A 20,138-nucleotide genomic window follows, 5' to 3' on the forward strand; every position below is an offset into this window, starting at 1 on the left:
GGCAGAGACAGAACGGAACCAGCAGGCGCACGGGCCTCTGGCAGGGACAAAACAGACTGCAGCTGCGCGGAGCACCGACCCTGCTCAGGCAGCGACAGCCGGGTGCAGTTCTCAGCTGGGTTCTTAGCCTCCAGGGGTCCAGAGTCAGCTGAGGGCTGTAACTTAACCTCTGGTGAGGCCCTGGAGCAAGTAGCAGTCTCTAAACTAGCCAGCTGTTGAGGAACGATTGCATTTTTAACGTGTTTGTCTCTCTGCAAATAATACGTACTAGAAAAAGAGTCAAAAAATGGGAGGCACAAGCGCAGCCTCCCGTACAGAGGGAGTCTGTGAAGACGGAGACGGCATGAATGACTGGGCTAGCGGAGATACCAGAGTCCGAGTTGCTTGCGGCTGTGCAGCTAAACGAGGTAAAGACAGCTCAGCAGGAGAATGAGCAAGCAACACACAGTTCTCCTTGTCGTCTGCTGCACCAAACAAAGTCCCTGGATAAACTGTTCCACAGTCCAAGACAGAAAAAGGGTCCTTCTCACTCACCACGGCCGGCAGTTCTGAAGTTCCAATATCCGGCTGTGGGGTGACGCGCCGACGGCGCGATCGTCGCTTCCTCCCGGGCAAAACCTCCGGCGGGCCGGGCAAAACCTCCGGCGGGAGAAGCTGACGTGGCTGTTCCGGGGTGGCCGTAATCCGCTGCTGCTGGACAAAGTCTGTGGATTCCCGAGCTCGCACCACCCCCCGGGCTTTATGCAGGTTGCAAATTAAGCCTGAAACTCCCTTAAGCTGGCAGAGGTAGGGATTTTCTTCCAGGATTGCTTCGATGGCTTTTAACCCCACCACTTGTGCCCTTGCGTTGGTGGTGTGGGTTACCCAGTCCATCAGGCGTCGGATGCGTGCGAGGTCGCTCTCTCCAGACAAAGCTGCTGGGTCCATGTTTGGTCGGCTCGTACTGTCACGGCTGGCGGAGTGAGCCGTGTGGTGTGGAGGAAAGGGAGGACCCAAAATGCAGCAGTGACTGATGATACGAGTGATGTTTATTTACAAAGTGACAATGGCAGAAACAGGCAGTGAGGCATGACAAAACAACTGAAGAAACCTAAACTGGGAGAACTAAATGACAAACCTGAGACCATACAAAAGGGGTGCGGGGCAGAGAGACGCAGAGACAGGAACACCATAGAACGCAGACGAGCCGACAATGAACACAGACCGACACCCACTAAATATACACACACAAGGTAATCAGGTAATCACACACAGGAGGGAAGAACAGCTGAACCTAATACACATGAGGACCGGAGGACACAAGCTGAACACAATGACAACAGACACAGACCTTCAAAATAGAATAGGAAATCCAGAACATGAGCCTTCAAAGTAAAGCAGGAACACACAGACTGATTTACAACACAACACGGGGACATGAACAGAGCACCAAGGACAGACACAGGTAGGGCTGAATACACACACCAAACTACAGGTTCAACCCTAAACCAATACAAAATCAGAATAAACACAAAGCACAAAAATGAACTTCAAGGAAACACAAAACGCTGGGCCAAAATGACCCAGGACCATGACATTAGTGACGTTTGTACTAACTTGGTTTTAAAGCCTTTACTTTAAAATATACGCCGTTCAATAGCTGAGCTTAATCTTACAGAGAATGATCAGAGCTCATGTAGAAAGAAACAAACAAATGAACAAAAGATTTTCTCCTTCATTTCTGTCAAACAAAGCTGTATGACACGTTTCCAGCTGTTAGTATCATGGTTGCTAGGCAACCTGGGCAGCGCAACGGAGGCTAGACCGTCCCATTTCACAAGCCTCGCACTTCCGGCCTTAGCGGTCTTTGAGTACGCGGCCCTTGAGGATCGTTGAGGCTGCGTATTTTAAGGCTGCAGACCCTGAATTGGGATACAGCCACTGTTTGTTTTTCTGCGCTTACTGATGACATCACACGTCTGAACTCTGACCTCCTGGAGCTAGTAAACTACAAAAATTAACTAGAAATGTGTCCAAAAACAAAACACAATTAAATAAGAATAGTCTTTAAAGATTTTCCCAACGATTCAGAAAAATGTACGTTTTATAACTACTTTTAGAGCGCAACATTTTGGCACAAAAAACATTTTTAATGAGGGCTTTTTTGTTTTAAAATATACCCCTTTATATTGTCACACATTAGGAAGCTTCATTCTGTAAGCTTTCCAGGGTGGCGACTTTAACCTAATCTCCACCTAAAAGTTGATGACTCCATACTGTATTTTCTGTGCAATTATTCCTTTAATGGTCGCTTAACTTTAAAACATAACGATGGGTCATAATTTCTGCCTGCACAAATGGCTTATGACCCATGGCCTCTAAGGGCTGCAGTAACAGCTGTTAAAATATGCAGATTTAGACGGCTTCCCAATTGGTTTGTTACATTTGCAGAAAGAGTCATATTCACCATCCGGCTGTATGCTGTTTATACGACTGCTGCCATTTAACATGCTGGTGTTGTTTACCCATACAAACACCCACATGCTGCAGCAGATTGTGAAGGAAAAAAAGGTAAATGGCCTGTATTTGTATAGCGCTTTACTAGTCCCTAAGGACCCCAAAGCACTTTACACAACCAGTCATCCACCCATTCACACACACATTCACACACTGGTGATGGCAAGCTACGTCATAGCCACAGCCACCCTGGGGCGCACTGACAGAGGCGAGGTCAAAAAAGGTCAAATATATGTAATAAAATATTAATTTCTTCTTACGTTTAGGTGTGGGACCTGGAAGGAAGTGTTTCACATTTTGATTGTTCCTACAATTATGTCACTGCAGCTGCAGTCAGAAGGCTCCAGCCACCAGTAAAACAAGCAAACAAGAAAAAGATCACTGTATATAAAACTCAGCCATTAGCACATTTGAAGAAAAAAAAACAAAAAAAAACAACTTTTTTGTTTAATTAGTACTTCCGTTGAAGCATTGTCTAGAAGGCTACAGGCGGTCCAGCGTGTCACATTCATCCAGTTATTCTAATGGTGTACTGTGTTGGTACAAAAATAGGATGTTGCTGTCTGCCACAATACTTTCGACAGGGTGCCTTTTTGGTCAATTTCAGCTGTCATTTTTGAAGACTTGTGGCAACAACAAGCAGTTGCGTCAGTCTGTATTTATTGCCACATAACAGAGGCAATTTCTGTGACTATTTTCAGGGTGTATCTTTGGCTCTGTCGCAGAGAAAGGATGCCCCCAGCTGTGACTTTTGACAGCAGTTTGGAGTTTTGAGGTCTGGCTAGCATTTATGATCAGAAGTGTGCAGTTGAACAAATTATTATATCAGCAAATTGTGAAAAATGAAACATTTGACATTTGAAAATGCTACTCACAGACCAGATTTATTGTATTCATAAAGAGAATAAAGATGCTTTCTTATAGTCACGCAGAGAGGTGTAGTGTGGAAAACAGCAGACATCACTCTTACTTGACTGAGCAGCAAACAATGTTAGTTTATTGTCCTCTAATCATCACACAAGTAGCAACTTCCAAAATGGCAACACATCCATCTCCCTCTCTGTCGTCCAGCAGTCCACCTACACTTTCAGACCCCGCCTTCTCATTTCAAACTGGCCTATCAGTTTGAGGAAAAAGAAAAACAAAGAAGATTCATTTTCACAAATAATCCTAAAATTATCATTCATTTGGCTGCCACAGTGGTTTGAACTGAGTGACTTAAGCCAAACATTTTGTTTATACGCTGGTGCACAGAGGTGTGTTTAGCACTCATTATACAACATTTTAAAAACCCACCATAGGGGACATGGGGAAGCTTTCTAACACGTATGCATTCCTATTTGAATCTGGTCACCAGAGTTTTTATATTGTCGTAATCTGAAATAGGATGACATTTTTGATTTTTAATTTGAGTTTAGTGTCAGTCATTTTCCAAATACAAAAAATTATAATAATAAAATAAATAAATTTTTGCAACAGAGGTTATTACAGACTTCAACAAAAAGAAAACAACAAAGAAGAATTTTACCCAATGTGAAATGGAGACACAAAAATCACAAACTGAAGTAAAACTACAGGAGGAAAAAGACCCTCTTAGAATGTCAACAAATGGTTCTGACTAATAACACTACATTAAACTACAAAATTACATTAATTTATACAGGGAAAGTATACACAATTGAGAATGTTAACAATATAAATTAAGAAATATGTTAATTGTAATAAATGAGATAAAATGCATGATTAAATTTACTACGTGTTTAATTATTTGAAAAGTTTGTGGATGATAATTAGAGCATACTAATATGCAGCAATGTGAAAGTTTTCACATGGCTCTCTATAATCCCATGAAAAACTAAGCAGAACCCATAATTTAGTAGCTACTAAAACCATCTTTAGCAGAAATAACTTGACTTAATTCTTTTTTGTATGATTTGTCAGACTCTCACACTGTTGTAAAGGAATTTCTACCTGCTGTTTACAATGTTGCTTCAGTTCATCGAGATTTGTTAGCATTCGTCTGGAGGTCTGGACTTTGACTGCATAATTGCCAAACCTGGATTCTTTTCAGGCTCTGTGATATAGATTTGCTGTTGTGCTTGGTATCATTGTCCTGTTGTATGACTCAGTTTGGCCCAAGGTTTAGCTATCAGACCGATGACCTCAAAATATTTTGGTATACAAAGGAGTTCACGGTCGACTCAATGACTGCAGGATGCCTAGATCCTGTGGCTGCAAAACAAGCCCAAATCATCATCGCTCCATCACCGGGCTTGACAGTTGACTGAAGGTGTTTGTGCTGATATGTTTGCTTTTCACCAACTATGCATTCTGGCTAAACATCTCTATTTTGCACTAGTCTGGTGTTTTGTTAAATTTTACTTTGCAAACCTAAACCATGATGCTATTATTTTATTCAATTCAATAAAACTTTATTGATCTCAAAGGTTGATCCCGAAGGAAATTGGGTTAAAATTGGCTGTTGACCTTTGCCAGCGCCATCTTTCCCTCCGACCATATGTACATTACACAACATCACATGGGGAAGACAGGTCAGAGAGGTATAACAATGGAAAATGCACAACATGAGGTAAGACGAGGAGAATAAAGGACTCCCCCCAGGCTGAGCTCCAACAGGGAGATCAGTTTGAGAACAGAAAAAAAAAACCACCTCAGGACATAGCACATGAATCATCACATCTCACAACGTAGAAGGCATAAGCTTCGAAGGCGTTTCGAGGGGGTTGGGGGGGGGGGGGGGGGGGGGGGGGAGTGTAGGTCTGTGTCAGAATTTTAGGGAGAGAATAAGCATTTTACTGGCAACCCTTCCGAATAAGATATGCCTATTCAGTAGAGCTGGGCGATATAAGATTTTTTCATATCACGATATGTTTTTTTCATTTCAGGCGATAACGATATCTATCACGATATAAGCCAAATAACTATATTTGTAAGATTTAAATGTGCCGTTGCTCACAAGTAAAATGTGAAATAATCAGCAGCTTGTTTTTATTTAAATATTTATTTCCCATAATAAGTTCAACAGGGTAGATGTACTTAAGGAACATGAGACTTTTTCAGATAAATAAAGGCAAATATTGCAAACTACACAAAAGGCAGCCGCTAAAGCGTTTAAGTTTCAAAATAGAACAAACGAAACAGACTAAATTGTCAATTCCACTTAGAAACAAAATATTAATTCTAAAAATAAATCTTAGTTTGTTTTACAGAAGAACAGACAAAACTGACTAACTTTTGTCAATATCAAATAAACTGAGAACTAAAAGGAAATTCTCAATCTCTCCTTGTTGTATAGCTTAGCTTTTCAAACAGTTTTAACAGTTACTTTAGTCTGACAAAAGCCGAATGACGAATTAACGCTTCCAGTCAGAGACTGAGGCTACGTCCACACGTACACGGGTATTTTTGAAAACGGAGATTTTCCGTTTTCGTTTTAAAAAAATAATCCCGTCCACACATAAAGGCAGAAATGAAGGAAAACGCTGCTATGAACATGCCAAAGCAGCAGGTGGCGCTAGATTCCTAACCGTGCAGAAATGTTGGCCAATCAGAAGTCTAGAAAGCTGGGGCATAGAAGCAGAACCGAGTCGTATGTGTGGAGGGACAGTAACTGTGTGTGTATGTAAGCATTTAAACACTGCAGAGAGTAGAATTGACAGTAACAGTATTGTAGAAATTCATTTCACCGAAACAATAACGTGGCGCACAGTGTGACGTCAAAAAATGCGCACATCTTTGACGCTGCATTTTCTCCGTTTTTCTAGTCCACACATAAATGCAAAAACGGAGTTTTTAAAAATCTTCGTTTTCAGTGACCAAAAACGACCTTTTACTTGTGGACGAAAGGCGCAAACGCATAGAAAAATCTGCGTTTTCAAAAATACCCGGGTACGTGTGGACGTAGCGCATGCACCAGTTTATTGTATTTCCAGACTTGCTTTCGGCACAATTTACAGTGCACGCTACTCTGTTTTTTGTCAGACTTGAAATAGCCGAAATACCTTCACACTACGGAACTTCTTTGGCTCTTCCGTTCGACAATCTCTCCGGCATTGGAACCATTATCTGTTTTCTCTTCGGTCACGCTCGGTTGATTTTTCTAGTCGGCACACTCATTTCCTCCATTACCCGGGCGGTACGGTGGCGGGCTGCTTCCCAAACAAATACACATGTGCGGCTTGGCACTTGTGCTGTACGTAACAAGTCACGTGACCTGACGCTGCGGCTGTGATTGGTTCGGCTCTGCGCTACTTAATTTGGATTGGCTGTTCTTTTTTTTTTTTTTTTTTAAGAGGACAAGAGCGGCGAGGTCTATCGCGATAGTTTAATTTTTCTATCGAGAAAAAGTTATATCGCGATACATATCGTTATCGTTCTATCGCCCAGCTCTACTATTCAGTCTTCTAACTGTACTGTCAAGAGCTTCAATGTTTAACATGCTAACGGAGACCTGCATTGCCTAAATTATAGCTCTTAAGTTTTTTGCAATTTCTTTGAGCAGGTCTGAACTTTATATGAGTTTGTTGGAAGGTCCACTCCTGGGAACACTGTGGTACTGTGTTAACACACCTGAATACTTCAGATCAGAAAACTGACAGAATCTCTGCTTTTATAGAAGTGCTCACACTTGCTAATGATCAGTCAATCAGATTAATCTGATTAGCAGCACCTGGCTGCTACTTACCTTCTCAATTCCTATGGTGAAAGTGCAAGTCCTTAGTCTTTCACAGGACTTCATAGAGTCCTTTAAAAACTTTGTTCTTCACATAACTGCAAAGCTGGTACAGAGTAGGTGTTTTTGCAAACTTAAAAACTTAAATTCAGTCTCACCTTACTTGCATAATATGAAGTATGCATGTAGAAAACATATTCTTACATCAGGCTGCAGAAGTTTATGTAACAGCAGGGGAAAACCTTTTTTTGGGGGGGTTCTATTTGCTTTAAGGCATTCAACAAACAAACTTTGAAGTGAGTAAGTTGGGAACATATCTGGTAATTAAAAAGAGTGACCTCCTTCGCTGCAGCCATCTGTTTAGCCTTCACATGTAAAATTATTCAGATAGTCAGATACACAAAATAAATTACTGCTGTTCAAAAATTTCACATGTTTTTGGCTCCACTAATAAATGTCACACCCTGTGAATGTTGATGATTATGTAACTTCTCTTGCTTTGGATTCCATCCATCCTTTTCCACTTATCCAATTCAGGATTGCAGAGGGGCTGAAGCCTGTCCCAGCTGTGACAGAGCAAGAGGCAGGGTACACCCTGGACAGGACGCCAGCCACTGCAGGGCTGGAGAATGACAACTAAATTACCTAATTTTGAAGATACAGACAAATACTTGGAGGCTGGATGCATCAGGGATTGAACCACTGACTTTCCAGTTAATAGACCTCAAGAGCGAGGCACCCAGAACAGAAATCTTAAAACGTACATCATTTGTAATTTTAGTAGCTTCCTCAAAGAGTTTCAAACACAGCACAAGTCAGAAAAAAGGTGCATAAGAAAATTTAAATGTTGAGAGCCAGGAGATGATTAATCGCTGCTAATATTACAACCTCTCTGCATGATGCTCATTATTCTCTTTACTGATTTGCCGGTGTCCTTTCACAATTCCTGCTTCTTTGCCTGTCTGCTTTCTTTCTTAATCCTAATTGTGTCAACTTGTCAAATCTCAATTGACGTCACTGTATATGTATATTTCATATCTGAGTTATATGCATCAAACCAGCTTCATGTGGAATTGCTTCACAGCGCTCCCTGGGAAATTTTATCCTGCTTTGATTTAACTGGGGCAGATTTTAAATGCCAAATGCAAAAATACAACCAAATTCTGTACGACATTATGTCTGTTTGGTTTTCTGTAAACCCACCACATCGAAGCAAATCTAATATTACAATCGCAGCCACAGCCTTAGATCACCATCATCATAATGTCAGAATGAAAGTACAAAAGATGTGAGTGTTGCATTTGCCAAGAAGAACTGTTTAAAGAGTGAGTATTTGACTGACAGAAGAAAACCAAATACGACGGCCAAAAGTCAGTTGTTCAATTTGAGAGGCAAAAAGATTTCAGATTAGCTCCTTGACAGATACTTATGTGCTTATACTGTATTTAAAAAACAAAAAACAGACTGAGGAAACTGAACAAAAAAAAGAAAGAATACTGCAAAACAACAAGCATTGTCAAACATTTCTAAAAAAGAAAGATGAGTGTAGTTATGTTTCAGTGACAATTCATAGTGTGCCTAAAACAATGTGTTTTAAACAAACAATAGCACTTACCCCAAAGAGCAAGGGCTATACTAAAACTTTAATGCTTCACGATGTTGTTATCACAACATGCTGATGTCGGCCTGTTGTTATTACAATATGATGACATCAACCTGTCATGGTGTCATTGTGATGTTGTAATGATGTTGTTGAAAAAAATAAAAATTGTGTCAACAACTGAATAAGTGTTAACATCCCTACTAAATCTCATTGTCTGGTTAAAAGCAAGCAGTTTAACTCCAAACCTATCCTCACTCACAAGTATTGACGTGCTTAAAGGTAAAAGTGTCCTGTCAGACTATTTTTATTTGATATCATTAAAGGTGACGCTATAGAGCTGTGTTGTTGGTGAGTGTATAAATATACGTGTACACAATGTACATCAAGAGATGCAGCAGTGCAATGCAGTTACAAAGACTGGTAGCTGGTAATTATACATGTAACATACAACAAACAAAAAGTACAGCTTTTATAAGGGAACACATTTAACGTTGACATTAGACCTTAATGCACAAAGTGCATTAGTTAAACATTAAGTAAACACAATGCAGTTCAGGACAGGTCTCCTTCAAATTGGTATAAAAACAGAGATGAAGACAGTCAGGTGCTGTGAGTTTAAACACAGATGTATCAAATGTGTTTGCTTTAACCGCCCTGGCAGAGGAGATGTGACTCCCTATGTCAAAACACAACAGAAGATTTGAAACAGATCACTGTGCTGTGTTTGATCAAGATGATTCCATCTGACACCAGTTTCTTAATCTACCTTTTATGATGCCCTTGGTTGGTCTGTGCGGGTTCCTCTGAGAAATACTAAACAGCAACATCTTGCGGAACATTAACCCTGTGGAGGTCCAGGAACCCTTGTTACCCTTACTCTGATCTGAACATAAAGTCTGGAAAAGGTTAAGTAATTCTGATTTGGCGTTACCAACCGCCACGAGTTGGCAGCACCTCATAAATGTTTAAACCTTCTAAACTGTTTGGGTCAAATTTGACTAACCTGATCTTTTCAGATTAGATTTTAGATCCACCAGTGCAGTGTGGGTGAAGTAAAGGAAAATTGTGGTTTTAGTAGTGACAGAGTTTGAGGGAGACCTTCAGAACGTCATAAGAATTGTCTGTGCTCCCAACACATTCCTTAGGTTGCCACTAGAGCTGGGCGATATGAGATTTTTTCATATCACGATATGTTTTTTTCATTTCAGGCGATAACGATATCTATCACGATATAAGCCAAATAACTATATTTGTAAGATTTAAATGTGCCGTTGCTCACAAGTAAAATGTGAAATAATCAGCAGCTTGTTTTTATTTAAATATTTATTTCCCATAATAAGTTCAACAGGGTAGATGTACTTAAGGAACATGAGACTTTTTCAGATAAATAAAGGCAAATATTGCAAACTACACAAAAGGCAGCCGCTAAAGCGTTTAAGTTTCAAAATAGGACAAACGAAACAGACTAAATTGTCAATTCCACTTGGAAACAAAATATTAATTCTAAAAATAAATCTTAGTTTGTTTTACAGAAGAACAGACAAAACTTTTGTCAATATCAAATAAACTGAGAACTAAAAGGAAATTCTCAATCTCTCCTTGTTGTATAGCTGAGCTTTTCAAACAGTTTTAACAGTTACTTTAGTCTGACAAAAGCCGAATGACGAATTAGCGCTTCCAGTCAGAGACTGAGGCTACGTCCACACGTACACGGGTATTTTTGAAAACGGAGATTTTCCATTTTCGTTTTAAAAAATAATCCCGTCCACACATAAAGGCAGAAATGAAGGAAAACGCTGCTATGAACATGCCAAAGCAGCAGGTGGCGCTAGATTCCTAACCGTGCCTAAATGTTGGCCAATCAGAAGTCTAGAAGCCTCGGTGGGAAAAAGTAAACAAAGCTGGGGCATAGAAGCAGAACCGAGTCGTAAGTGTGGAGGGACAGTAACTGTGTGTATATGTAAGCATTTAAACACTGCAGAGAGTAGAATTAACAGTAACAGTATTGTAGAAATTCATTTCACCGAAACAATAACGTGGCGCACAGTGTGACGCATGCACCAGTTTATTGTATTTCCAGACTTGCTTTCGGCACAATTTACAGTGCACGCTACTCTATTTTTGTCAGACTTGAAATAGCCGAAATACCTTCACACTACGGAACTTCTATGGCTCTTCCGTTTGACAATCTCTCCGGCATTGGAACCATCATCTGTTTTCTCTTCGGTCACGCTCGGTTGATTTTTCTAGTCGGCACACTCATTTCCTCCATTACCCGCTGGCTGCTTCCCAAACAAACACACGTGCGGCTTGGCACTTGTGCTGTACGTAACAAGTCACGCAACGTGACGCTGCGGCCGTGACGCTGCGGCTCTGCGCTACTTAATTTGGATTGGCTGACCTTTTTTTTTTTTTTTTTTTTTTTGAGGACAAGAGCGGCGAGGTCTATCGCGATAGCTTAATTTCTCTATCGAGTAAAAGTTATATCGCGATACATATCGTTATCGTTCTATCGCCCAGCTCTAGTTGCCACACAGACAGGAACCTGCTGGGTCTTTGAAGGCTCACAAAACAGTGAAATAGTAAAAGCCAAAAACTCTGAGTGATGATAGATACAGTAGTGCACTTCATGAAATGAATTATACAGATGTCTGAGAGTACCTTCCCACAGATGTGAGATCTGAAATCGAGCAGCACAGTGATGGAGAGGTCAGCAGTGTCAAGTCACAGCAAGACAGTTCCCAGCAATGGTCTTTATGTGCAACATTTGCCTGTGCCTGCTTGGGTTTCTGTCTTCCTCCCACAGTATAAAGGCATGCATGTTAGATAAATTGGTGATTCTAAGTTAGCCCTCTTGGACTCTATAGAATAAAGTGTTGCATGCGCTTGTTACATGGCGAGTATATTACATTTGCTCCTGCATGCACCCACGATGTAACTAAATAATCTAAAAATAAATTAATTAGAATCCAGCCATTGAGCTAACTGTGTCGGGCTAAGAAAGAGCAAGCACACCAATGCAGAGTCAAAGGCAGGCTTGAAACTTAAAACAATCATTTATTGAAGGTCTATATCAATCTGTGAAAGTGAGAACACAGATATAAAGGAAAATTAATACCGGGAACAAAGATTGGGCGAACAGTATGACACGACTAGGCTAAGACAGCATAATGGGTGGGAAAGACAGTGGGAGCAAATCAGAAATAAGTAGACTAGGGAAGTAAATTTAACACAATGCACACGAGACAAGAGAGACTAGCACAAAGTATAAGTAATACTGAAGCTTCAACTAAGACACGCCACATTTACATGGGCAGAAAATAAACACGGATACAGAACAGAGAGAACAGATAGACATTATGACAAGACTGAGGTAACAATAGGATCACTAACGACGCCAACTAAATATTACAAGGCCAAGAAGAAGAACCAGAGTATAAACAAAGACTACAGACTACGAACTTGATTTGAACCTATAAGTAGACATAAACCAAAGGTAAACAAACACAGAGACAAAGGCTGACTGCACAGAGATGAGACACAGGAGAGGATGAAGAACCAAGGTATATAAAAAAATAAACCCACAACAAACAAAACTTAGAAGCAATAAGAAAATAACATTAAACTCAAAAGACTAAACACCACCAAAACTAGAATATCAATTATTTTCACAAACTCAAAAATAAATCCAAACCACCAAAACTCAAAAACACATGGTCAGAGAACCTAAAATCCTCACAAACTGACTTCAAGCTAAATGCAAAGTAGCTGAGATTGAAAGAAAAGAGTGCGTGGGAGGTGGGGAACTATAAAGACTCCTGAGTTGCCGTTTCAGAGAGTCTAGGGAAACACATGTGCGGATCCCACACAAAGTCTACTACTACCACTTTAAATGCACTAGTTTGCCATGAATTAATAGGGATATTATAGATGTTAGTTACGGAGGTGTTTCTGGTATATACTATAGCAGTGAAGGCAGCTGTAACTTAAGGTAAGACAGACTGTAAGGCCAAACTATGTTAAACTGCACTGTCCCTTTTAAATAAATAAATTCAAATGCAAAAACAAATGTGGTAAAAGCTAAAAAACCCCCAAAAAACCACACTTTCTCTGACCTCTGAAACATTATTAATATCAGATAGGCTGTTTATACATTTTAAATCGATCTGTATTTCAAATTTTCATGAAACCATGAAATATTTAAAATATCAAAAGTTTAAAAATGCCCCAAATCACATCATTTAAATTCCTGTAGCACAGGGTTAATTGCTATGTTATGTTAAAGCAGTGATGCTTACGCTTGTTAAGGAATATATAAATACGTGTGAATGTTGTCGATAAAAAGGAAAACTTACACATATTTTCGGATATGAAGCAGAATTTTTGAATGCATGGTTGGTAGTCCTGGCATTTTTCTGTTGTTCATCATGTTTGACAGTGTAATGATCCTGCATGAAAAATGATGAAAAAATGATGTTTTTCCTGTAATGAGACAACATAAAATTCAACACTCAGTATTGAACAATTAGACTGACTTTCAGTGAATTTTACATCTCTGACACCAAACAGTCTCTTTCCTGAAAATTCAGACACAAAACTTACAAAGCTACAAATCTTTTTAGATTGCGTTTATTGAGGATAATGATGTTGGTTTTTCAGTATGCATATAATATGTGCCCATATAGAAAAGAAATGTTTTAATAAACTTAAAGATTAATCAAGCAAACAATATCTCTGATAAGCATGGAAACAATTACTTTATATGTCATATAAAACAAACATTGATTTTTACAGGTACTCTGAAAAAAATATTTTTTGATAGATATTTCTCCATAGGTATGGATTTATGTGATCACACATCATAATACGTCAGCTACCCAGGAGTGAACTTTATAGAAAGTGTTGCTATTTTATTTTATTTTTTAAAGAAAGGGTAAGAAAATAGACATTGATTTAATGTCTGTCCTTTTAGCAGAAAAAAGAACTAGTCAGACTGCACTGGAGAGAAGAAGCAGTGGGTGGTAGCTAGTCAATAGGGAAGAGGTAAATCTTTCAACAGCTCCAAATTTGTCTCATTTAGATTCTTGTTTTTGTAAACCAGAGATACAGCACTGAGTAAAGGCAGTTCTTTTGATCAAAATCACCTTTAACACAAAAACTGCTTTGAAATTGCTGTCTTATTATTCAAGGGTTTTTTTTTTTTTTTGCATATTTCCAAAAACACAAGTTACAACATGTATTTATGAAAACTTCCAACTGAGAATCACCTTTGATGGTATAGATACTGGCTGACTATTTCCCCCTGCATCCAGCCTCTATGCACAGCGTGACTGAGGCTCTGCACCAAATACAGAGCAAAAAATAACTTTTTATTGATTTTTTCATGCAGCTTCTCAGTCAATCAGAGGATTTCCAAATGTTGGAGATTCTCTTGAAGATGGCAATCAATAGATTTTTAAATAGTTCTGTCACCACAAAAATGTTAGCAGAAGCACAAGTGATGTGCATATACAGTAGACCTTCAAAGGTCTTTATGCAATTTGCTGGGATTCATTTATGCACAGGTCTCTTAAGGTCCCGCCACTGCATTTCATTCGGGTAGAAGTATTGCAACACCTTGATGCATGACCTACCATCCTTGTCAGTTGATACGATCTTCAATCTTCTTCTTGTACCTTCATGAACTTGAAAACCGAACATGATGACAGTGGCCTGCAGGAGTCTGAGATGTAGCTCTTGGGTTTTTTGCAGTTTCTTTGAGCGTTGAACCTTGGGAGGGATTTGCTGAGATATCCGCTCCTGTGAAGATTGTGGCATTGAGTTAGCACATATCTTAAAGCTGCAGACACGGAAACGGTCAAACCTCTGTTTTTATATAAATTGTTTGAATTTGCATAAAATATTTGTATATGATATTGATATTATCACTCACATGCCCTGAGCAATGTTCCTGTTTATCAAGATTAGTCCACTTGTCTAGGAGCAAATAGGGAACGTACAAAGATACATATATCATTATAGCATGACATCAGACTTCATTATAGTAGATATGATACTAGGTTTCTTTGAGTGATGTTGACTTATTTTAAAGTAGGGATCAGTTCATTCTCCATTTGAAACAAGCTGTTCTTGTTATTCTTTAAAGCCAGTCTCTCTAAAATTTGCAAACGAAAGGTTTATGGAGCAATATGGGTGGGGCTTACATATCCATCGCCTGAGCTGTGACAAGTCTGAAACAGACAGTTTAGAACAGTAGGACGTTTTTGCCTAAATCCACCGACCTCATGTTTTGAAACTGTGCACACGGCATGACACCGGTAATTATAAATAGCAGAATATGAAGGGACAATAGGTGCACTCTCATCCCTCAATAGTGTACAATCTTCTTTTTGAGAGACATATTTGTTGACAAAACAGGAAATTGTAATAATACATCAGCTCAAACACCAATAATACAATGTTCAAACATTTCCAAATGTGTCATATTTTGGCATGTAAATTAGCTCAGGTGATTCAATATAAATTATTTATTTTTGTAGAACTACAGACAATATACCGGAGCATCTGACCAGGAATCAACATTCAGTACAGGGAGATCTCTGTCAGTTAGAATTAATCACACAATGAATATTAATGCAGGAACAAAACCCAAGTGAAGTATCAAGCAGCTTCACAGTGGGATGAAATTGGGCTCAAGGGGGGAAAGTCTAAATTGAAACTGACAACTAAAAAGTGCAGAAAATTGCAAAGCCTGTAATTGCTTATGTCGGCCATTCAAGACATTAAAATGAAAAACATTGTATTCTCATCTATTTCAGGTGGAAAACAAACATCCCGACGAGGTGGGGAAAGATTCACACGCAGGTACAAAGGGCAAAATGTTGAGAGAGGAGAGGAAGGCTGAAAGAAGAAGTCCATTCTCACTATGTGAGCTGCACATTAAAGAGCCCGACGAGCAGCTCAGTCGCCACGGGAAAGGTGCTTCAGCAAGTTTCAGCTCCACCGAGAGGCATATGGAAGGTTTTGAAGCTCATATTTAAAACAGTGAATAACTCTTATTGAATTTCTGATAAGCCTCACTCGGCATATAAAAAACATCACATCTAAAGGATGAAAAATTATATTTCATCTTTATCTATACAGGTAAATCTCATTGAGACACAAGGTCTCATTTTCAGGAGCAATCTTTATTTTACCTTTCAAGAATGATAAAAAAAATTACATCTCCATATGATTGTTTACAGTAAATAACGCTGGTTTAGTATTCCTTACAGAGACCTTAAATCTGTGTGCAATTGACCCTTTGCTGCTCGTTCTTTCCACAGCACATGTGCAGCTGATAATTAAGTGCTTGCAGATTAACCACCAAACAAAACGCCTTTAATTTCAGACATAGTGGAGAAAAATTGTGACCTGATTACTCATGTAATTAAGCTACATGCTCCTAGCTCTAACCAAAGTATTTTAACCAAATTTTAATAGAAAGCTAAACTTAAATATAAAAAAAAAATAAATCATGCAAATAATGCAGACACTTTGTTGTTGTATTGCACCACTGAGCTACAGTATAACCAATCTTGTAAGTATGATAGGGAAGGGTGGTGTGTCATGGTTGACTCGGTAAATAACATGCAAACATCCTATTGCTCATATTTTATTCAGCATGTTGATAGGAGTGCAGTGCTATGTCATAACGTACTGACTACAGGAGACATCCTTAAATCTAGTTAAAAGCTCACAGAGCTGCTAAGATTTACCCTAAAGTTGGATCTTGTAGCATCCTGGATTACAGTTGTGAAATATGTGACAGTTGCAGGTTTTTTTGTTACTTACATCATCCGTTAAACTCTTTAACTGTAGAGAATGAAGTTTATCGAAACGTCACCTGAATCCGTCAAATAATCAAGAGCTTGACTGATCAGCAGTGCCTAGATTAGCGAATAGTCAATTGCTGTTTTGCAGCTGTTCAATTTACCAACGGCCTGCATTAAATTAATGCAAATTATGTAACTCACCGGAAGAAAATATTTTATAATTTCTAATTCGTTTATGAAAAATTGTTACATTTAATAAAGAAGCTCTCTATTTTGATGTGTGTTTGATTTCTCTATGCTTTGGTCATGTGAGACTTTCTATGAAAATGACTAATGGCTAATGATGTGAAACTCTGGTTAACAACAACACCACAACCACCACCATCATCAATAACAAGGACATGGGCTAGGAGCTTTAAGAGAGAAAGAAGGAAGAGTTTCATTTCCAAAGTGTAAGTCTTTTTATGGATCCAAGCAAACATATAAAAACACAATCAAATGTTATCTACTCTATATAAACATCTTGAACCTTGAATAGCTCAGGGCTGTTTTCGGCATGTCATTCATCGCTCCATCTCTCATCTGCTGCCAATTTAGAATCACCAGTTAACATAACATGCCTTTGGATGGAAAATGAGCTGTCATCATGTGACTCTGACCGGACCGAAAGAGCAGACTCGAGCGACAGTACTTATGGAGACATTTATAGAATGATTGAGGGTGAAGGTGAGAAAGAAACTTCAGTTCAGGCAAGTTCACATGGGTGTTAGGGAAGAGGATAGGTTATTGTCTATTCCAGAAGGTGAGATAAGCGTAATTGGAACTGGAGTTGAGTGATCTGACGTTTTTGCACTGTGGAGGCTGAGTGGGGAAGGAGCACTGGGTTGGCAGACATAGTTCTAAGATTTTCAGGTGGATAGAAGCAGGCAGTTTGGGGGCTGAGAGACTTCTTACTGAGATTTTGAGGCCAGAGAGGATCGCAGAAGCAAGAGAGCTGTGTGGTCAGCTGAGCTTGCCCAGGATTCTCTGGCAAGAGTCTGCGAGGTGAGTAGAGGCAACAAGTTAGCTTAATAGTTTTTCCAAAAGCAATTTCAAACAAAACAAACCTAAAAGTTACTATAATGATATGAGCAGTCTAAAGAGTCTTAAAGCCACACAACCTTGATATACCTGCTGCTTAATTGCTTCATTGTGGAAAGTTATATGGAGGACGGCTCAGCAGGAAAGGCTCCATCGATAGATTGAACACAGACCAACGACTCCAATTAACAAAAGAGAGGAAGAAAAAGAACAGAAAGAAAACAAACTCCACCCCAGTCCTAAAACCATAACAGGAGCACCCAGTTAAATAAATGCCATTTTGTTATTTTACATTTCTGTTTGCAGTGCACAATAATGTGTCTGTCTGCCACACTTAAAACATGAACAACAGGGTTTTCGTTATTAGCTTAGTTTGACAAAAACACATTTTATTTTGAAATTAGCATTTGCAGACTAAGACCAGATGGATGCTGGATAGATCAGAGAGACTGTGTGACTGTAGTGTAAAGATCATGTTTGTCAGGATCCTGGGTCTCCTGACCCAGCGTTTTTAGTTCTTTGTGATTCTTGTATTTTGTACTCGTGTGATTTATTCTATGGTTTCTAGTTTTGATCCCTTGCCCTTCGTGTTTCTCTGTGCCCCCTATGTTCTGTGTACATCTGTGTCTTTGCATGTTTGAGTTTCTTGTTTTCTGTCACTCTGTATTGTGAATTCTCATGGTTGGTCTTTTGTTACTCCCTTGTGTTCCATGCTTAGTATTTCCCTCTGTGTATTTTGGTTCTTAGAGTCTTCAGCTTTATGGTTTATGTCTCTGTGTTTCTTAGTTGCTGTCTCCACCGTGTCAAGTTCGCGTCTCTGTGTTATACTTCCTGTTTTACTTTGAAGGTCCGTGTCTTATGTGAATGTGTCCTGCTTTGCTTCCTTGTCTCGTCAGTTCTGATTTCTCCCAGCTGTGCCCTCCTTCTGTGTCCCATTCCCCTCGTTACTTCCCAGTGTATTTAAACCCTGTGTTTCTATGAGTCAGTGTTGTGTTGTCCCTCTTGCTGTGTGGATCTCCCTGTATGGTTAGTTTGTTATTTTTCCAGTTTAGGTTAGTTTGCTTTGTATACTCGTTTTTCCTGTGCCAGCAATTAAAGCTGTGGTTTTGAGTTCATCCCTTGTGTCGGAGTCCTGCCTTTTGAGTCCTCATCTCCTGCCTGCCACACAGCGATTCGTGACAATGTTAGGTTAAATATAGTGATCCAATTCAGGATCATTGTGGGGCTGGAGCCTATCTCAGCTGTCATAGGGCAAAAGCTGGGGTACACCCTGGACAGCTAGTGAGTCTGTCACAGGGCAGACATAGAGAGTCAGACAATCTGTCATGCTCACAAGTTATAACTAATTAATAATTAATTACTAATTACCAGTGTTGGGACTAACGCGTTATTAAGTAATGCGTTACAGTAACTACGTTATTATTGTGGTAACGAGCACGGTAACTAGTTATTATGCCAAAATCAGGAACGCGTTAGTCGTTACTGGGATTTAGATAGGCTCGTTACTTCGTGTGGTGGCTATCGCGGAGCCTCCACAGATTCAGTAACATTAGCAAGTGGTGGAGGCCAGCAGGTGGATGAAGGAAAGGGGACGCAGAAGGAAAAGAGACCCGAGGCGGCCGCCGGTCCAAGTGTGAACTGAACTTCAGGTAAGAAGTTATGACCTGCAGTCTCTCTGGGTCAGATATAAACCAAGTTTAGGTGGAGTTTATTTTTGTTATTCTGACTTTTTCCATACTGTGTGCTAGCATGACGGAGTTTCTATACAGCTGGGTGGTGCTATGAAGTTAATGATGTTGAACTTTATTTTGTTCATAAGTTATTAGAGTTGCCAACCGTCCCGTCTGGTATTCAGAGAAAATATTACGCGTTTCTTATTGAGGTGAAAAGGAACAGTTTGTCCCGTAATTCAGCTACAATGAAAAAGACACAAAGCTGGAGTTATTCTGTCTTTGCTGCACAGCTGCCTCTTCTTCTTTCATTCTCTCCCTCCCTCTCCTGTTTCTACTTCAATCATGAAAACTGATCAATGATCAGCTGATCGGCTCTCTTGTTTGTTTATCGCTCACTTTGCGCCGAAAGAGGAAACCAGGGGATGTCGCACTAAACAACAGCAGCACGTTTAAGCTTGATCAGCTGTTGTTAGAATTTATTTAATATTAATTTCTAGTATCAGCTGATGTTTGCTGGAGCCACAGCTGCAAAAAAGCTGCTGGTCATGATATGGTTTGGTTATCTGGTGAGAGGGAAACATGAAGATGAAACCAGGAGATGTCCTTACTGGATCGTCAGAGCTGTGATGAAGAAACAGGTTTACCTTTTAGGTGACATGAATGAGTTGAAGGGAAGTTATGAACTGTTTCTGAGAGACAAATAACACCAGGATCCTTTTTTAGGTAGCTGACAGCTGGTAACTGTGCAGGGGCGGGTCTAGCAAAGTGTTGCCAGGGGG

At 39.6% G+C, this 20,138-nt stretch overlaps 1 protein-coding gene across 1 annotated transcript in view; it reads left to right on the forward strand.

The window, feature by feature from the left end:
* mlip (muscular LMNA-interacting protein) overlaps positions 1–16,883 on the forward strand; it is a 29,168-nt gene extending 12,285 nt beyond the window's left edge. Inside the window, exon 12 of the mRNA XM_076891984.1 lies at positions 15,611–16,883. Coding sequence (XP_076748099.1) covers positions 15,611–15,832 — 222 coding nt within the window. The 3' untranslated portion in view covers positions 15,833–16,883. The remainder of the gene's footprint in view (positions 1–15,610) is intronic.
* Positions 16,884–20,138: the final 3,255 nt, after the last annotated feature.

The sequence above is a fragment of the Maylandia zebra genome, linkage group LG13, assembly GCF_041146795.1.
Source record: "Maylandia zebra isolate NMK-2024a linkage group LG13, Mzebra_GT3a, whole genome shotgun sequence".
Lineage (NCBI taxonomy): Eukaryota > Metazoa > Chordata > Actinopteri > Cichliformes > Cichlidae > Maylandia > Maylandia zebra.